Source organism: Staurois parvus, unplaced genomic scaffold, assembly GCF_062004578.1.
Source record: "Staurois parvus isolate SC_StPar_1 unplaced genomic scaffold, SC_StPar_1.0 ptg000463l, whole genome shotgun sequence".
NCBI lineage: Eukaryota > Metazoa > Chordata > Amphibia > Anura > Ranidae > Staurois > Staurois parvus.
The window spans coordinates 2,043,757-2,063,780 of NW_028318259.1; the positions used below are offsets into that span (position 1 = coordinate 2,043,757).

Here is a 20,024-nt window from a genome sequence, read left to right on the forward strand (position 1 = left end):
GATTTAGCCCCACAATGTGTGAATTTTTCTTTTCTTTTTAAGTGTGGAGTCTGGTACCACCATAGAGATGGGCCTGAACATGGACTTGAGGTTATCTGGGAGCTCAGTCCGGCCTGCATAACCTGTGACCAGAAGAAGGTGTCAGTGGTAGAGGAACATAAGAGGAATTGCCATTGAGTCTCAAACAAGGACATTCTGGAGGTGTCATCAGCCATCATGATATGTGGGCTCAAGAACAAATTGTTATAAACACTCATTTTGGGATTTAGCCCCACAATGTGTGAATGTTCTTCATAACAAAAATCTGAATACATAAAGCTGAACTCCAGACAGTTCTAAAAGACAAAAAACATGAAGCTCTATATCTAATAATACATAATTAAAATGGAACTTTAGGTATATAAATAAAAAGGGGTGGACAGGATATTTAATGCAGAAGAGACATGCTTTGTCTCTTCTGTATTAAAGCTACCTACCTGCCTGTCCACCCTGTACAGTGAGCCACGCAGGCACAGCTCACTGTACAAATTCGGCAACGCAGAATTTGACAGATCTCCCTCTAATATTTTGGGTTAAGCTCTTATTTTAAATGACATGCTTAACCCCTTCATGCCTAAGGGTAAAACAAATCTTAAAGCCTAAGTAAAATTTCACAACGTTGACATGTGTTAGTAAAACCGTCCAGATCATCACAACTACTTTGTGCATCCAGGTGAATTATACCTTTTTTTTTTTCAGGACAAATTGGGCTTTTATTTGGTAGTAAATAGTAATGGATATCTCCTGATTTTTTTTTATTATCAAAGGAAAACTGGCCCAAAATAGTAAAAAAAATTTTTTTTTAATGTAGCTGTGTGTTTCTTGTTACTACCATAACCTACCACCAAAGAACAACCCAAAATACATTTTTCAGCTCTTGATGATCGCAGCGATACCATATACCGTATGTTTCGCACCATAAGACGCACTTTTTTCCCCCCAAAAAAGGGGGGAAAATGTCAGTGCGTCTTATGGAGCGAATATGGAGCGGCCGGTCCGGTATTTCCACTGCCGCCGTGTCAGAATACCGGGCCGGCCGCTCAGCTCTACAGCGGGACCTTATAGAGATGACTGCTGACCTTTGGGGAGGGGGGGGAGCGGGTATCTGAATTTGACTGGTACCCGCTCCCACTTCCGTGGAGTTGTTCTTTCATCTTACCCGTTCCTCTATCCAGCGGCGCGGTCTTCCCGGCTTCTGTAGTGTGGGCATGACAGCCGGGTGCCAAGTGCGCATGCGCAGGAAGCGGTGCTTTTTGTGAATGGTAAGGCGGTACCTGGGACACATGACAGATCCCAGAAGCCGCCGGACCAATCACAAAGCGCAAGTGCTTCTCGCTCATGCGCACTGGGCACCCGGCTGTCATGCCGAGCGCCATTACAGAAGCCGGGAAGACAGCGCGCGGCTGGATCGAGGAACAGGTAAGATGAAAGAACAACTCCGTGGAAGTGGGAGCGGGTATCTGTCAAATTCAGGTACCCGCTCCCCACCTCCCCAAAGGTCAGCAGTCATCCCCTGTACTATCCACAGTCTCTGGTCATCCCTGTACTGTCCGCAGTCTCTGGTCATCCCTGTGCTGTCCGCAGTCTCTGGTCATCTCCTGTACTGTCCGCAGTCTCTGGTCATCTCTGTGCTGTCCGCAGTCTCTGGTCATCCCTGTACTATGTCCGCAGTCTCTGGTCATCTCCTGTACTGTGTCCGCAGTCTCTGGTCATCTCCTGTACTGTGTCCGCAGTCTCTGGTCATCCCTGTACTGTGTCCGCAGTCTCTGGTCATCTCCTGTACTGTGTCCGCAGTCTCTGCTCATCTCCTGTACTATGTCCGCAGTCTCTGGTCATCTCCTGTACTGTGTCCGCAGTCTCTGGTCATCCCTGTACTGTGTCCGCAGTCTCTGGTCATCCCCTGTACTGTGTCCGCAGTCTCTGGTCATCTCCTGTACTGTGTCCGCAGTCTCTGGTCATCTCCTGTACTATGTCCGCAGTCTCTGGTCATCTCCTGTACTGTGTCCGCAGTCTCTGGTCATCTCCTGTACTGTGTCCGCAGTCTCTGGTCATCTCCTGCACTGTGTCCGCAGTCTCTGGTCATCTCCTGTACTATGTCTGCAGTCCATTAGTTCAGAATTTTTTTTCCCTGTTTTCTGCCTCTAAAACCTAGGTGCATCTTATGGTCAGGTGCGTCTTATGGAGCGAAAAATACGGTATGTGTATGTTATTTGTTGTCTGTACCTGTAGTACAGCCCAAAAACAATAGTGCACATTTTGCTTTTTTTTTTTTTTTTTACCTAAAATTAACTGACGTTGATACCAATGAAAATTTTTTTTTTAAAATCCTGACCTTTGACCCTAAACCTTTGACCTTGACTGACCCAAACACTAACCCTGGCACTGAACTAGATCAAACTTTGATCTAGGTATTTTTTTTTATTTTTATATTTATTTATTTATTTTTTTTTACAGTTTTTTTTTCTCTCTGCAAGGAGATAGATACAATGTACCATAACCTACCACCAAAGAGCAACCCAAAATAAATTTTCCAGCTCTTGACGATCGCAGTGATACCATATCTGTGTATATTATTTGTTGTTTGTACCTGTAGTACAGCCCAGAAACAATAGTGCACTTTTGTTTTTGTTTTCTTACCTAAAACACACTGACACCAATTACAAAAACAAACAAACAAAAAAACCCCTGACCTTTGACCCTGACCTTGACCCAAACACTAACCCTGGCACTGAACTAGATCAAACCTTTATCTATTTTTTTTCTTCATTTTTTATTTTATTTATGTAATTATTTATTTGTCTTTTTTTTTTTTTTTTACAGTTTTTTTTTCCTCTCTGCAAGGAGAGAGAGAGAGAGATACAATGTATCTCCAACATTGAGAGAGAAAAAAAATCAAGGGGGGCGGGCTTCAAAGCGACTGATCACTGTGATAGCCAATCAGAGGCTATCACAGTGATCATGTGACCTGGAATCGGGACTCGGAGCTCTCAGTGACACCGTGGTCTTTGTGCTGGGAGTGCTCTGTGCGGCGTGCTCCCAGCACAAAGACAGGTACGCAAATATGCAGCCCCACTAAAAGAAGTCCACTTCTGTGAGGCCGCATATTTGTGTGACATCGGCGTCAAGGGGTTAATCAAGACATTTCTCAACAACAGAAAAATAGGAATGGCAATAGTTAACCACTTCACGATGGCGCCTCCCGGCCCTTTAGGAGATTCAGAAGCCGGGAGGTGGGGCGGGGTTTAGGGTCATTTGACCGCCATGACGTGTCAAAGGTCCCAATCGAAAGAGGAGATCGGGACCTTTCCGTGAGTACTGGACATGTGTGCTGGGAGTGCGCAGGGCGCGCGCTCTCGGCACGTACAGTGAGGAACAGAAGTATTTGAACACTCTGCGATTTTGCAAGTTCTCCCACTTAGAAATCATGGAGGGGTCTGAAATTCACATTGTAGGTGCATTCCCACTCTGAGAGACAGAATTTAAGAAAAAATTCAGGAAATCACATTGTATGATTTGTAAAGAATGTATTTGTCTTGCACGGCTGAACAGAAGTATTTGAACACCTGAGAAAATCAGTGTTAATATTTGGTACAGAAGCCTTTGTTTGCAATTACAGAGGTCAGACGTTCCCTGTAGTTCCTGACCAGGTTTGCACTACAACAGGGATTTTGGCCCCCTCCTCCACACAGATCTCCTCTAGATCTGTCAGGTTTCGGGGCTGCCGTTGAGCAACACGGAGTTTCAGCTCCCTCCAAAGATGTTCTATTGGATTTAGGTCTGGAGACTGGCTAGGCCACTCCAGAACCTGGATATGCTTCTTATGGAGCCACTCCTTGGTTATCCTGGCTGTGTGCTTGAGGTCGTTGTCATATTGGAAGACCCAGCCACGACCCATCTTCAATGCTCTGACTGAGGGAAGGAGGTTGTTGCTCAAAATCTCACAATAAATGGCCCCATTCATCCTCTCCTTAATACAGTACAGTCGTCCTGTCCCCTTCGCAGAAAATCACCCCCAAAGCATGATGTTACCACCCCCATGCTTCACAGTAGGGATGGTGTTCTTGGGATGCAACTCATCCTTCTTTTTCCTCCAAACACAAGTGAAGTTTAGACCAAAAAGTTCTACTTTGGTCTCATCTGACCACATGACTTTCTCCCATGCCTCCTCTGGATCATCCAGATGGTCATTGGCAAACTTCAGACGGGCCTGGACATGTGATGACTTGAGCGGGAGAACCTTCAGTGCAATGCATGATTTGAAACCATGACGGCGTAGTGTTCTACCGACAGTGACCTTTGAAACTGTGGTCCCAGCTCTCTTCATGTCATTGACCAGCTCCTCCCTTGTAGTTCTGGGCTGATTCCTCACCTTTCTTATTATCAGTGATACCCCACGAGGTGAGATCTTGCATGGAGCCCCAGTCCGAGGGAGACTGACAGTCGTCTTTAGCCTCTTCCATTTTCTAACAATTGCTCCAACAGTTGATCTATTTTCACCAAACTGCTTGGCAATTGCCCCGTAGTCCTATCCAGCCTTGTGGAGGTCCACAATTTTGTCTCTGGTGTCTTTTGACAGCTCTTTGGTCTTGCCCATGGTAGTAGTTGGCGTCTGACTGACTGTGGGATGGACAGGTGTCTTTAAAGAGCTCAGACAGGTGCTACTAAGTTAGATTAATGAGTGGAGTAGAGGTGGACATTTTAAAGGCACAGTAACAGGTCTTTGAGAGCCAGAATTCTTGCTGTTTCTCAGGTGTTCAAATACTTCTGTTCAGCAGTGCAAGACAAATAAATTCTTTACAAATCATACAATGTGATTTTTTTTTTAATTCTGTCTCTCAGAGTGGGAATGCACCTACAATGTGAATTTCAGACCCCTCCATGATTTCTAAGTGAGAGAACTTGCAAAATCGCAGGGTGTTCAAATACTTTGTTCCTCACTGTATGTCCTTTTTTAATAGAACGCAAATGTGCGGCCGCTCGGCATCTAGGCCCAGATGCAGGGAGGCGCACATTTGCGTTCGGACGGCTTGAAGAGCTTCAGCCATATTGTCCATCACCTGAAGAGAGGGATCTCACCTGGATTCATGGTGATGAAGATACCACAGGACCGTGCCAAGCGGATGTCTCGGCCCTCAAAGACGAACCGGGTCAGGTTGGCAGACAGAGCAGAAAGGATGAACAGGATTTGTTGGGCCACCACAGACAGCACTTCAATGTTGATTCGGTTAAATTCATCAAAGCAGCCCCAGGCACCAGTCTAGAGCGGAGAAGGATGACAATCATTCACATCCGGAGAAAGGAGGACAATTACAGAGGACTAAATCAATACACCCTTCTGCAATCAGCCACTACCTAGGGCAGTAGGTTCCATACTACGAGGGGCGTTCAAGTCAAACTGGGACTTTTGAGTTTATATAATAAAAGAACAAATTTCAAGGAGTAGAACTGCATTTATTTTTCTACACACTCCCCTGCCACATTTATACACTTATCCCAGCGTTTAACTAATGTCTGGAAATTTCCTGCTTAGAAAGATTTGTCAGTACGCCTGCACCATCCTAGGACAGTCGGCTTCACTTCTTCACCATTGTGTTCACCGTTCCCACAGAAAGATTTGTCTCTTGTACAATTTCACTACAGGCTATGCGTTGATTATCCAGGATCAGGCGTTCCTCACGCTGGATGTTCACAGGAATGACTGCTGTGGTGTGGGAACCATCACGGCTGGGATCATCACTGATGAACATACGGCCATCTTTAACCACTTCCAGTCCGGACACTTTCCCCCTCTTCCAGTCTGGACACTTGCCCCCCCTTCCAGTCCGGACACTTTCACCCCCATTCCAGTCCGGGCACTTTCCCCCCCTTCCAGTCCGGACACTTTCATCCCTTTCCTGTCCAGGCCAATTTTCAGCTTTCAGCGCTATCACACTTTGAATGACAATTGCGCGGTCATGCAACACTGTACCCTTTTGAATTTTTTTAGCATTTCTTTAAAACACATAAAGCTTTATTTTGGTGGTATTTATTCACCACTGGGATTTTATTTTTTTTGCTATATAAATGAAAAAGTCCAAAGATTTTGAAAAAAAGTGTTTTTCTTATAATATTTTGCAAATAAATAATCTTTCTTCAAAAATTTTGGCTAAAATGTATTCGGTTATCTTTTTAGTAAAAAAATAAATAACCCAAATTAGTTTATAACCAAAAATTATAATTTTTTTTACATTTTTATATTTTTTTTATATTATTATTAATGTTTTTTTTATTTAACATACTGTCACCTTAGCAGTATAGTGTCACCATAGTGATACTGTACTACTTGTGGGGGGTGATTAAGATTTTTTTTTTTTTTTTTACACCGATTGCTTTTACACCCATAAAGGCTGTAAAAGCAATAATTTCTCCTTCTCTCTGGCTGCATTCTTGCAGCCGTTGATAAATACTGTGAGAGCTGTGATTGGTCATAGCTTGTCACATGGCACAAGGCTGTTGTGAATAGCCCTGTACCATGTGACCTCTGTGATCATTCACAGATTTCACTAGTAGTAAGCAATGATGTCAGAGTGACATGTTGCTTACTACTATTCATTGGCCAATCAGTGATCACATGATCACACAGAAGTCCCGAACAGCGATCAGACACAGCGGGCACCGGATCTCTGTCCCAGGGAGCGCAAACAGATTGTAAATGCGGGCGCCGTTTATGAACGGCAACCCGCTCCTGCACTGCTCCCGTCTGGCCCATGTACATAAACGGCCGGACAGGAGCAGTGCAGGAGCAAGTTGCCGTTCATAAACAGCGCCCGCATTTGTAAGCTGTGCGCACTCCCTGGGAGCGCGCGGCACTGCGATCCCGTGCCCGCTGTGTCCAATCGCTGTACGGGACCTCTGTGTGAGGTCCCGATCATGTGATCACTGATTGGCCAACCAGTGATCACATGAAGAGTAATAAGCAAGATCTCACTTGTGACATCATTGCTTACTACTAGTGAAATCTGTGAATGATCTCCGAGGTCACATGGTACAGGGCTATTCACAACAGCTTTGTACCATGTGACAAGCTGTGACCAATCACAGCTCTCACAGTATTTCTCAATGGCTGCAAGAATGCAGCCTGAGAGAAGGAGAAATGATTGCAGTGGTTAAAATGTTTCACACCATTCAAATGTCTTACTACAGCTGAGCGTGTCATCACTGAGAAGTCTTCTGTAGATATCCGCGGGTTTTACAAGAAACGTCATCACCACACGCGGTTCCATGCACGTACTAACACTGTTGTCTGCCATCTTGATTAACAGTTTCTGGACTGACCGGTGCCATGTGCGCCACCTATCAGTAACAGGACACAACTGCCACTTGCTACTGCCTGTAATACCGCCACGCTATCATCCCTTTTTATGCCTGGAAAATGAAAAGTCACGGTTTGACTTGAACGCCCCTCATATTTAGACAATTGGTATCCAGCTTACAGCCTGAGGGCCGCATGCAGTGCTTTTGTCAGCTCTTTGACCCCAACAGTCAGGGATTTGTAATGTAGCTGCAATGACAGTGAGCTCTAGCAGTCTCATGAGACATGTCCCCAGTCTCCTACTGTCTTCTAAAAGCATAAAACACACGAACACGTCCAGCACTCAGAGCTCCACCACAGGCAAGATGTACAGCAAACACTAGATCACAAAGATGATATCTGTCAAAAATGCTCAGCCAATGCAGCCCTCCTCAAATCAGGGAATCCAATGAAAACTACAAAGAGAACACACGGCAGGGTGCAAATGACTAGTGCATTACCAGAGAGCTCTTAAAAGACAGAAGTGTAGATAAAATGAATGCTCAGAAAGGTAGAAGATGTAAAAACATCTGAGCTCTGAGGAAGGGGGTGTGCCCATGTAACCCATCAGCATGGCAGAATAATCGCACTGCGGTCAAAACATGCGATTCCTGGATTGGATTGTTTCTCTCTGTTTTATGCTTTTACATCTTCTACCTTTGTGAGTGTCCATTTTGTCTACACTTCTATCTTTTAACCACTTGCCTCCTGGGCACTTTTACCCCCTCCCTGCCCAGGCCAAGTTTCAGCTTTCAGTGCTGTTGCACTGAAAGTTGCACAGTCATGCAACACTGTACCCCAAAAAGTTTTTCTTTGTTTCTATTATAAAATTTTGCAAACAGGTAATTGTTCTCTTTCACTGATGTGTGTTGATGAGGCAGCACTGATAGGCAGCACTGATGGGCACTGATGAGGTGGCACTGATAGGTAGCACTGATGGGCACTGACAGGCTACATTGATTAGATGACACTGATAAGGTGACATTGATGAGGAGGAACCAGGGGCAGACTGACAACTCATGGGGCCCCCGGGCAATAGGGGATCATGGGGCCATTCGGCAGTAAATCTGTCCATCTTCTGGACAACCTAGTGAAAATAGGCAGACAACATACAGTATGTCTCCCACCACCTGGGTAAATAAAGAAATGTTAATACTGACCAGGGGCGGACTGACAACTCATGGGGCCCCCAGATAATAGGGGATCATGGGGCCCCTGTGTCCTTGCCCAAACTCAAAAAAGCCTATGAAAAAGGTACCAGGGGCATCTCATGGGGCCCCCTACTGACCCCGGGCCCTCGGGCAGTGCCCTAGTTTCCAAATGGTCAGTCCACCCCTGGGAGGAACTGATAGGCAGCACTGATGGGCACTGATGAGGTGGCACTGATAGGCAGCCCTGATGGGTAGTGATAGGCTACACTGATTAGATGACACTGATGAGGCAACATCAATGAAGAGGCACTGATGAGGCTGCACTGATGGGCACTGATAGGTTGCAATGATGGACACTAATAGGCAGCACTGAAGAGCACCAACTGGTGGCACCGACAGCAAAGATTGGCAGCACGGCTGGGCGCTGATGGGCAGCACTACTGGGCACAGATGGGCAGCACTGTTGGGTGCTGATGGTCACTTTTGGGGCTGCACTGATAATGAGTTTAGATGAATCCTGTGACAGCATGAGAAAAGTACTGCCGTTAACTGGCAAGTGTATTTACATGGTGAACAGATGTGATTGGACACAGCTGAACACGTGGTAAAAAGCTGCTGTGATTGGCACTTTACCATGTCACGTGACAAAGGACACAGCGATCACAGAGAGCGCCAGATGCGTGCCCCTGGGGTCGCACGGGGGGCCCATTCTAGGAGACCGTCATATGACACCCTCCCAGAACTGGACAACCACGCTGTAGCCGTTATTCAGCTATAGCGCGGTCAAGAAGTGGTTAATAAATCTCTGGTACTGCACTAGGCATTTGCACCCTCCTGTGTGTTCCTTTTGTAGTTTTCATACTCTCAGCCTTTGATTACTCCTATAACATGCCCCATCCACTGACCTGTAATATGTCTGCTCTCTCTGACAGTCTGCTGAATATTACATAAATGAAGTCCCCTTGGTGACGTCAGGGGCCACAGTTGAGGTCCTTTCTACCTCATAGGTTCACCACCACTGATTTAGACTTGTCCCAGTCCAGTCTGTCTCAGTTCATATACCTGACCTCTCACTTCTGATCCTAAATTATTAATTGAAAGGAGCATCACAGGACACAAAATCCTTCTCCCTAGCTACAAAGTGCTACAAAATGAGACCCCTCCTTAATCATTTAAAATCTTCTGCCTGCTTATAGACTTCTCTTGTGTTGATCCATTTCTATAGAACGGCATGGAATTTGATATCAGCCACGTGACAACTCTCCAAGTCATTAACCACTTCCCGTCTGGCTGTTATATATAAACGGCCAGTCGGTGGCAGTGCAGGGTCGGGTGGCCGTTTATAAATGGCCTCCCTGCCCCCTTCTTGTGCACGCTCCCTGGGAGCGCGCAGCACCACAATCTGATGCCCGCTGTTTCTTCCGGACACAGTGGAACATCGATCGTTGTACAAGGACCTCTCTGCGAGGTCTCGATCATGTGATCACTGACTGGCCAATCAGTGATCACATGCAGAGTAGTAAGCAAGATGTCAATTCTGACATCATTGCTTACTACGTGTGAAATCTGTGAATAATCAGAGGTCACAAGGTATTCACAACAGCCTTGTACCATGTGACAAGCTGTGACCAATCACAGCTCACACAGTAGTTCTCAATGGCTGCAAGAATGCAGCCAGAGAGAAGGAGAAATTATTGCTTTTACAGCCTTTATGGATGTAAAAGCAATCAGTGTAAAAAAAAAATCTTCATCACCCCCACAAGTAGTACAGTGTCACCATGGTGACACTGTACTGCTAGGGTGACAGTATGTAAAAAAAAAAAAAAAACATAAATAATAATATAAAAAATAAAATAAAAATGTAAAAAAAAATGTTGAAAAATTATAATTTTTGGTTATAAACTAATTTAGGGTTTTTTTTTAATAAAAAGATAACGGAATAAATTTTGGCCAAGATTTATGATGAAATATTATTTATTTGCAAAATTTTATAAGAAAAACACTTTTTTTCAAAAGTTTTGGTCTTTTTCATTTGCATAGCAAAAAAAAATAAAAATCCCAGTGGTGAATAAATACCACCAAAATAAAGTTTTATCTATTTCAAAAAAATGCTAAAAAAGTCATTTGGGTACAATGTTGCATGACCGCGCAATTGTCATTCAAAGTGTGATAGCGCTGAAAGCTGAAAACTGCCCTGGGCAGGAAGGGGGTGAAAGTGTCCGGACTGGAAGGGGGGGAAAGTGTCCGGACTGGAAGGGGGGGGGAAAGTGTCCGGACTGGAAGGGGGGGGAAAGTGTCCGGACTGGAAGGGGGGGGGAAAGTGTCCGGACTGGAAGGGGGGGGAAAGTGTCCGGACTGGAAGGGGGGGGAAAGTGTCCGGACTGGAAGGTGGGGGAAAGTGTCCGGACTGGAAGGGGGGTGAAAGTGTCCGGACTGGAAGGGGGGTGAAAGTGTCCGGACTGGAAGGGGGGTGAAAGTGTCCGGACTGGAAGGGGGGTGAAAGTGTCCGGACTGGAAGGGGGGGAAAGTGTCCGGACTGGAAGTGGTTAAAGCAGCACTGGACACTGAAGTTGAGCTATAAAAATACCCAATGGACCCTCTTTATTGGAAACACTATCTTGATATATAGCATTTACAATGTACCTACCACCGTATAATCCATGTGTCCAGGAATGATAATTGTGATTTCTAGGGACCGAATGTCAGCTCCAGAGTGGCCCCTCTGCTAATATTTCTATTGGGTACGTAGACCCTCTGGTAACACATCCGTGACTGTCTCCATGGTAATATCATTTTCACCAAGTTAGATTACCTGTTCTTGACAACATAATGGTGGAGTGGTCTGGGATATGGATAGGTAATGGGTGGCGATAAAAGTGGGACTCCTGTTTCAATGAATTCCCAGCCCCTTGCACATGGGTGCTGTCAGGGCTCCCAGGTATGACCAGAGGTGTGTGACTGAAGCAGGGAAACGCAGACCTCAGATATGTTATAAACAATATAATTTATTAACACTAACAGTACAAACATAAACGCAGTGCAATACTAAAACATAATACGGTGCAAACAAACCAAACCACCCACAGATAACAGTATATACAAGCAAGCGTCGTCAGGCAGGCCGGGTCAATATCAATTGGGCAGGTAGGTACAGGGGGAGCAAGCGGAGAATGGTCGGGGTCACAGGCCAGGTTCAGCAGGTAGCAAGCAGCATAGTACAGAGGGTCAGGCAGAGGGATGGTCCGGGTCACAAGCCAGGGATCAGAACAGGTAGCAAGCAGCGTAGTACAGAGGGTCAGACAGAGGGATGGTCAGGGTCACAAGCCAGGATCAGAGCAGGAGAAGTCAGCAAAGGAACAGAAACAGGATGCAGGACAGATACAGGGCCCAGGACAAACACAACACCAAGGCAGAGTCTGTGGGTCTGGCCATCCCTTAAATACCCCAGCATCATCAGTTCCAGGTGTAGCTGGCTGAAAGGTTGAGTCTCTGATTGCTGGGAGCACCCGCTGGCCAGCCCTGGTACTGCAGATCAAAAGGCAGGTGAGTCCCACCATTGCTGGCCAGTCCATTCCTAACAGGTGCATATGTTGTAGAGATTCCTGACTTACACTTTAATTGGGTAATAATATTACAACACAGGACAAGTTTCTGGGGTTCCTTACCTGAGCCAAGCCAGAGTACATTCTTCCCATAGATTTGTAATCCAGGCCTTCTGAGCAGTTTACAACAATCACATACATCCCCAGCGCCTTTCCCAGGTCTTTGACCGTCTCAGTCTTTCCAGTACCGGCTGGGCCCTTTGGAGAGCCACCGCGGTGGAGGTGCAGGGCGGTGGTGAGAGTCATGTAACATCTACAGTGTAAGGACAAAGTGAGATCAGTGGATCAACATCACAAATATAATATTGGTGTTGTCATCCTATATGGTATATCCAACAACCCACCCTGCAGATATCTAGAAAGGGCCACACACTGGCATCACACCTTGAATATTTTATTCCACCTTGCTGGTTTGCTGACAGTCTGCACCTATGGCCACACCCACTGACGCATTTCATCTCTAACTCGCTCTCTACCATTAAGTCTAATAAAAGTAAAACACAAGGAGTGTTGGCAAAGGTACGGCCTGTCAGCAAACCAGCCATACAGAGTAAAATATTTATGGTGTAACGTCATCAGTGTGCGGCTCTTTCTAGATGTCTGATGCATGGCGAAGAGCGGGGAAAGGCTCCCTGAGGCCTGCACCTGAGAGTCTGTGGACCAGAGGAGGGCTTTGAGCTGCACTTGTATCTGCGATCTTCAACAACCCATCCTATTTATAATATACCATATTTACCCAGATAATGATGGAAGGGGTATTACCTGTCAGTGAGGGGTGTGATCACAAGACGTCCTGAATTTCCCAAATATTCATACCCGTACTGGAAGTGAGTGTTCGTCTGTCTAATAATACAATCATCAACATCCTGCAAAATAAAATAAAGTATGTTTTTAATGATATTTATATTATTCCTGTCTGTATCACCCTGCAGGAGGAGGACAGACTCATAGCTCCCTTCTGTCTGTATCACCCTGCAGGAGGAGGACAGACTCATAGCTCCCTTCTGTCTGTATCACCCTGCAGGAGGAGGACAGACTCATAGCTCCCTTCTGTCTGTATCACCCTGCAGGAGGAGGACAGACTCATAGTCCCCTTCTGTCTGTATCACCCTGCAGGAGGAGGACAGACTCATAGCCCCCTTCTGTCTGTATCACGCTGCAGGAGGAGGACAGACTCATAGCCCCCCTTCTGTCTGTATCACCCTGCAGGAGGAGGACAGACTCATAGCTCCCCTTCTGTCTGTATCATCCTGCAGGAGGAGGACAGACTCATAGCCCCCTTCTGTCTGTATCACCCTGCAGGAGGAGGACAGACTCATAGCCCCCTTCTGTCTGTATCACCCTGCAGGAGGAGGACAGACTCATAGCCCCCTTCTGTCTGTATCACCCTGCAGGAGGAGAACAGACTCATAGCCCCCTTCTGTCTGTACCACCCTGCAGGAGGAGGACAGACTCATAGCCCCCTTCTGTCTGTATCACCCTGCAGGAGGAGGACAGACTCATAGCGCTCTTCTGTTTCAGCCCTCTTCTACCTTTAGCCGGTAAGATCCTGAGACCAGACAACGGATATCACCTTATCCCAGTAAAGACGCAGTTGACTCAGCCACTCAAAGGAAGCCACATCAGTGCATCCGCTCTTCAGCATCTTATCAATGACATCTCTGGCATGAACCTCCACCGTCACAAGTGCCACCAGTTTGAGGCGTAGAATCTTTGTAAGGTTTCCTCGAATAGCGTCAGAATATTTATGCAACATAGAGACCTAAAATTGCAATGGTATCATGTAAAGGCGGAACAGAGACAACTTTCATATCCTACATTAATTCACATAATACAATACAAACAAACACAGCAAACCTGCTTCTTTTTCATTATCTTCAGAAACTTTTTGTCTGCACGTTCTTTAGCAGTCACTAGAGATTTGGTGACATCTGTGGTCCACTGAATCTGGCTGGAGGTGATCAGCATCTGCGTGGAAGACAGACAGATAATGAAATGAAAAAAATGTTTTTCTTTTCAATTTTTATTTAATGTATTTTATTTTAATACTGCAGTTGCATCTAACAGTTACCGTGTTAAACTAACTCTCCTACCTTCAGGCTGCAGTGGCATCAGCATGCTGATGACTTATTTTGTCAATGAAACCTCCAGTTTGCCTATCTGACAGTGTGATCACATGATTGAGAACTGATCATCAGCTGATACCAGAGCTGTCAGTGACACCCGGGGTTAAGGCCCAAAAACAAAACAAAATGATGGCTAGTGGCATTTAACAACAATAACATATAAAGCCATTTATAACTCCGCCCCTAATTATATCACCGATCTTGTCTCTAAATATCACCCAAACCGTACTCTCCGCTTCTCACGCGACCTCCTGCTCTCTAGCTCCCTTGTCTCCTCCTCCCATGCTCGTCTCCAGGACTTCTCCAGAGCTTCCCCCATCCTCTGGAACTCTCTACCCCAATTTATCAGACTTTCGCCTACTCTGCTCACTTTTAGGTGATCTCTGAAAACCTATCTCTTCAGGGAAGCCTATCCTGCCCTCAGCTAATAATGGAATCTTCTACTCTTCCTATCAGTCCATCCCCCACAGTTACTACCTTTTGTACCACTAGCCCCTCCCTGTTAGATTGTAAGCTCCCAGGATCAGGCCCTCCTAACCCTCTTGTATTGAACTGTATTGTTGCTGTATTGTCTCCCGTTATATAGTAAAGCGCTGAGCAAACTGCTGGTACTATATAAATTCTGTATAATAATAATAATATATAAATCCTGTATTATAATAATAATATATAAATCCTGTATAATAATAATAATAATAATATATAAATCCTGTATAATAATAATAATAATAATATATAAATCCTGTGTAATAATAATAATATATAAATCCTATATAATAATAATAATATATAAATCCTGTATAATAATAATATATAAATCCTATATAATAATAATATATAAATCCTGTATAATATTAATAATAATAATATATAAATCCTGTATAATAATAATATATAAATCCTATATAATAATAATAATATATAAATCCTGTATAATAATAATATATAAATCCTGTATAATAATATATAAATCCTATATAATAATAATAATATATAAATCCTGTATAATAATAATATATAAATCCTGTATAATAATAATAATATACAAATCCTGTATAATAATAATAATATATAAATCCTATATAATAATAATATATAAATCCTATATAATAATAATATATAAATCCTGTATAATATTAATAATAATAATAATAATATATAAATCCTGTATAATAATAATAATTTAAAGGGAGGGCGCTCATTACATACCTCCAGCATTGAGCAACATGCTGGGGAAGTGTACATATACAGATTGTTGGTGAAAGAGGTTGATGGACTCAAAGGAAATCTTAGGATACAAAAGGGGGTTTATGTCCAAGTATGACTCCTAGCCCCAATAAATGGGTAAAAGGCAAATACTCACAAGGAGTTTGTATCTCTCTGTTGTTATTGACTTAATTTCCTAAATGGAGCTTCTATTGGTTACATTGTTTGCAAATGCTGATATGTGATGTGTGTGGCCACCATTGGCCTTTTAATTCTGATTGGTTGCCACGGCTTGCTCTGTATGACTCACAAACCATTTTTATTATTCTATTGTTAAAGCAGAAGTATGGCCAACACTATTTTGGCTGTTCTTCTCTTGTGTGTCACAGGAGTGCAGTTCATTCTGCACTCCTGTGACCCATCACAGAGCTGATCCAGGTTCTGAAAAGATCCCGACTGATCCAGGCTTTGAAAAAATACGGTCAGGATCCACCCAGAAAGCTGGACCAGCAGTTGGCTCAGCCTCTCAGTGATCCACTGAAAGCCTAAGCCAGGAGCTCCTGCCTCCTCTAGAGTCCAGCACTCCAGAGAGTGCTGGAGTGGCAGAGCAGAGAGCCAAAGACTGACAGTCACCAGCTCTCTGCAGGATTAGCGCCAAGAACTGAGCGATCAGCAGTTTTTGATCACCCAGTTTTCAGTCTTAGAGTCGGTGGGTGACAGCTACAGCTAGGATTGGCGCTGCAGCCATCTAGGTGTGTATGATTCTTCTCTTTTAATGATTTCATGGTCCAAATAGCACAACTATTGCTTGTTATGGCTTGCTCTGAAAGAATGCCAAAGTTTAATATGAGGTGTTGTTTTTCACTTACCTGCCCTGCCCACTCCTTCACCCACTTGTCCCTTTTGTTGCTCATCTTCTTTAGTGCCAGGCGACAGTTTCTGAGAAGCTCCTTCAGCGTCCAGCGCATGGTCCTCTCAATGTCGCACAGCCAGGCCTACAGGAAGAATGCAGTAATTATAGAGTTGTACAAGTCAAATGTAGCAGCACCAGCATGCATTGGCAAGCTAGACAATAATATTATAACTAATGTATACATACACTGATGAATACAGAAAACAAATTTGATATACTGTATACAGGCATACCTCGGCTTACGAATCGAATTCGTTCTGCGGGACTTTTCGTATAGCGAAAAATTCGTAAACCGAAATGCTGTTTCCCATAGGAATGCACTGAAAACCAATTAATACATTCCGGAGGTCAGAAAAAAGTAAACACTACTAAAATACCGCATGAGTTATTTTATCAAGTCATGCGGTATTTTAGTAGTGAAAACCATGTGTTAATGTTTCAGCTGTCAGCGGGGTTCCCCACTGACAGCTGAATGTAAAAGAATTGGCGGCAATTAAAAAAATAAATAAATAAACGGTGTGGGTTCCCCCCTCCCATCCATACCAAGCCCTTCGGGTCTGGTTTGGATTTTGAGGGGAACTCCCACGCATAATTTAAAAAAAAAATGGCATGGGGGTTCCCCCCAAAATCTATATCAGACCTTTATCCAAGCATGCAGCCCGGCAGGTCAGGAAAGGGGGGGGGGGGGTGGGCGAGCGAGCACCCCCTCCTCCTGAACCATGCCAGGCCACACTCCCTCAACATGGGGGTGCTTTGGGGCAGGGGAGGCTCCCCCCCAAAGCACTTTGTCCCCATGTTGATGGGGACAAGGGCCTCTTCCCCACAACGCCCCATGTGACATCATTGATGTCACATGGGGTGGGGTCACATGCGTGATGTCTCTGGGTGGCCCCGCCCCTTACATATTTAAGAACTGTCAAACCACCGGAGCAGGCAGACGACCGGGGGCCATCGTCAGAAGAGGAGCCTTTTTTTATTATTCTTTTTCGGGTCGGCGGGGGACATCGTGCTTGACGTTGGATCTACTGCAGTGGACATTCTTTTATTTTTTTCTTTTAACAAAGGACTTGTCAAAGACCGTGTCCTATCTTTTTTCACACTACACTTTGTTAAATTTTTTTACATTTTGGCATCGGAGTTCCCTCAAAATCTATACCAGACCCGAAGGGCTTGGTATGGATGGGAGGGGGGACCCCCTAATTCTGTGAGCTATAGTGAAGAAAGAAAAAAGCCAGCAATTGCATTTAAAAATCAGCACCGACATACACTTCATATTGTGAAAAAATTTGTAAACCAAGGTATTATTTTCAATGGATTTTCATTCGTAAACCGAAAATTACGTTAACCAAGGCGTTTGTAAACCGAGGTACACCTGTATATGTATTTTTTCCCTTTTGGACATACTGTATAAGGTACCTATTTGGGACACAATTTTTAATTATGGGCTGACAAATGTGCTCTGTTTTTTTTAATGTTTTAAATCTTTTAATACTTCAATTGTATCTAACAGTTACAGTACTGAACAAACACTGCCATCTTTAGGCTACAGCAGCATCTGCATGCTTATTTTTAGATCACCATATATTTAAAAAAATTTTCTCCCTATACACAAGTCTGATCTGCATTTTGATGTCGTAACAAAACGACCCTCTTGTTACTTAACTTCTCAAATTCAATGTACTACATAGAAAGAAAAACAACTTACTTCCACAGGACCCTCTAAGAGGACAGGGTGTGTAAATTCCACATACTCGCCCTCTGCGGAGAACATCCCTGCACCTTCGTATTTGTTGCCAGCCTGGTGATTTTACAGGAAATGAAAACGTAAAGAGAACTAATTGGGTCGAGTCACAAATGAGTAAAAGGAAACAACTCCACTATCATTCCCGCCCCGCAAGCCAAAGTCCTTGGCGTCATTCTTGACTCGAATCTCTCCTTCCAACCGCATGTCAAATCACTTACAAACACATGCAGGCTCCACCTCCGCAACATTGCCAAGATACGTACCTTCCTCACCCCAGACACCACCAAACTTCTAGTATACTCCCTCATCATCTCACGCCTTGACTACTGCAACTCCCTCCTCACTGGCCTACCCCAGAGCAGGCTCTCCCCGTTCCAGACCATCCTGAACTCAGCGGCCAGACTCATCCACCTCACCACCCGCTCCACCTCTGCCACCCCCCTCTGCCTCTCCCTCCACTGGCTCCCGATTGCCCAACGCATCAAATTTAAACTTCTAACCCTGACCTACAAAGCCGTTCACAACACTGCCCCTGACTACCTCACCAACCTGATCCCCAAGTACCGCCCTACCCATACCCTTCGCTCCTCACTGGACCTCCTTCTATCCTGCTCCCTGGTCTCCTCCTCCCATGCACGACTGCAAGACTTCTCCAGGTCCTCCCCCATCCTCTGGAACTCACTGCCCCAATCCATCAGACTGTCGCCTTCCCTCCTCACATTCAGGCGCTCCCTCAAAACCCATCTCTTTAGGGAAGCCTACCCCACCCTCACCTAACGGCCATTCTCCCTCTTTCCTCCCACCCCTCATTCCCCTCAGCCACTTCCTACTGTACCATTACCCCCTCCCTCCTAGATTGTAAGCTCGAAAGAGTAGGGCCCTCTTACCCCTCGTACGTTGTTTGTTATTGTTGTACTGTGCCATGTATTGTCCCCTATTGTACAGCGCTGAGCAAACCCTTTGGCGCTATATAAACTCGATGTAATAATAATAATAATAATATTTGCAAGAATCAGAATGCTCAGCTTTCAATTGTTATAACTGTACAGTCTTAGTTAGGAAAGATTTAGGTGAAGTCTGACTCCGATTTAGGTGAAGTCTGACTCCGATTTAGGTGAAGTCTGACTCCGATTCTACATTGGAAGATGCTGTCCTATCAATGCCTGATCTCACACAATCCAACTACAGCAGATGAGAGACAACGTGTGAGGTTAGGAGGTTGACAGGCCAGAAAGTGTCAGACTTCAGGATACCTCCGACTCTCTGATTTTTGCAGCAGTGGAAGCTCCCTGTTAGGAAGATCAAGAGCATGGATGAGCCTGAAGAGTTGCGCATAGTGAAGTTTGAGGTCCATAGAGTCAAGGCTGTTCGTACATTTGCGTGTGAACTTGAAGATGAGAACAGCAAAGGCACCCATGAAGGAAGGAGATGCTTAGTAACTTTATTTCTTCTTATTATTGTAATTATTAAAAAACAGCTCCCTATTGAAGAAATAAGCTGCCAAACATTCCCTTCTTACACAGACATCTCTGTTGACCTCCCTTCTAGCTGCCGGGGCAAAAATCTTTCCCACTGGGATCCAATTACTATAGTGTGGGATTTTCCAGAATAACTCAATGAGCATTTCCATAGAGATAGCAATATTCTCCACTGGTTGCTCGATCACTGTTTGGGCATCTTGTAACCTCACAGATGCGGGTACACATTCCATAATGTCTCTTATCTGTTTCTGCATTTTTACATTCCTTTATATTAACCCCTTCATGCCTAAGGGTAAAACTAATCTTCACCTTCTCCATCTACACCTCCTCCCTTGGCCAACTCATACACTCCCACGGCTTCAACTACCACCTATATGCCGATGACACACAAATCTATCTCTCAACCCCCCACCTCACCCCCTCGGTCTCCAC

The 20,024-nt window shown here is 44.7% G+C and overlaps 1 protein-coding gene across 1 annotated transcript in view; it reads right to left on the reverse strand.

Moving 5' to 3' along the window:
• The window catches only part of DNAH2 (dynein axonemal heavy chain 2), a 426,940-nt gene that overhangs the window by 176,195 nt on the left and 230,721 nt on the right, over nucleotides 1-20,024 (reverse strand). Inside the window, exons 32-38 of the mRNA XM_089688974.1 lie at nucleotides 18,073-18,165; nucleotides 16,324-16,449; nucleotides 13,980-14,090; nucleotides 13,696-13,884; nucleotides 12,885-12,988; nucleotides 12,186-12,375; nucleotides 5,116-5,296 (exon numbers count right to left, since the gene is read on the reverse strand). Of these exons, the coding sequence (XP_089545100.1) occupies nucleotides 5,116-5,296; nucleotides 12,186-12,375; nucleotides 12,885-12,988; nucleotides 13,696-13,884; nucleotides 13,980-14,090; nucleotides 16,324-16,449; nucleotides 18,073-18,165 (994 nt within the window). The remainder of the gene's footprint in view (nucleotides 1-5,115; nucleotides 5,297-12,185; nucleotides 12,376-12,884; nucleotides 12,989-13,695; nucleotides 13,885-13,979; nucleotides 14,091-16,323; nucleotides 16,450-18,072; nucleotides 18,166-20,024) is intronic.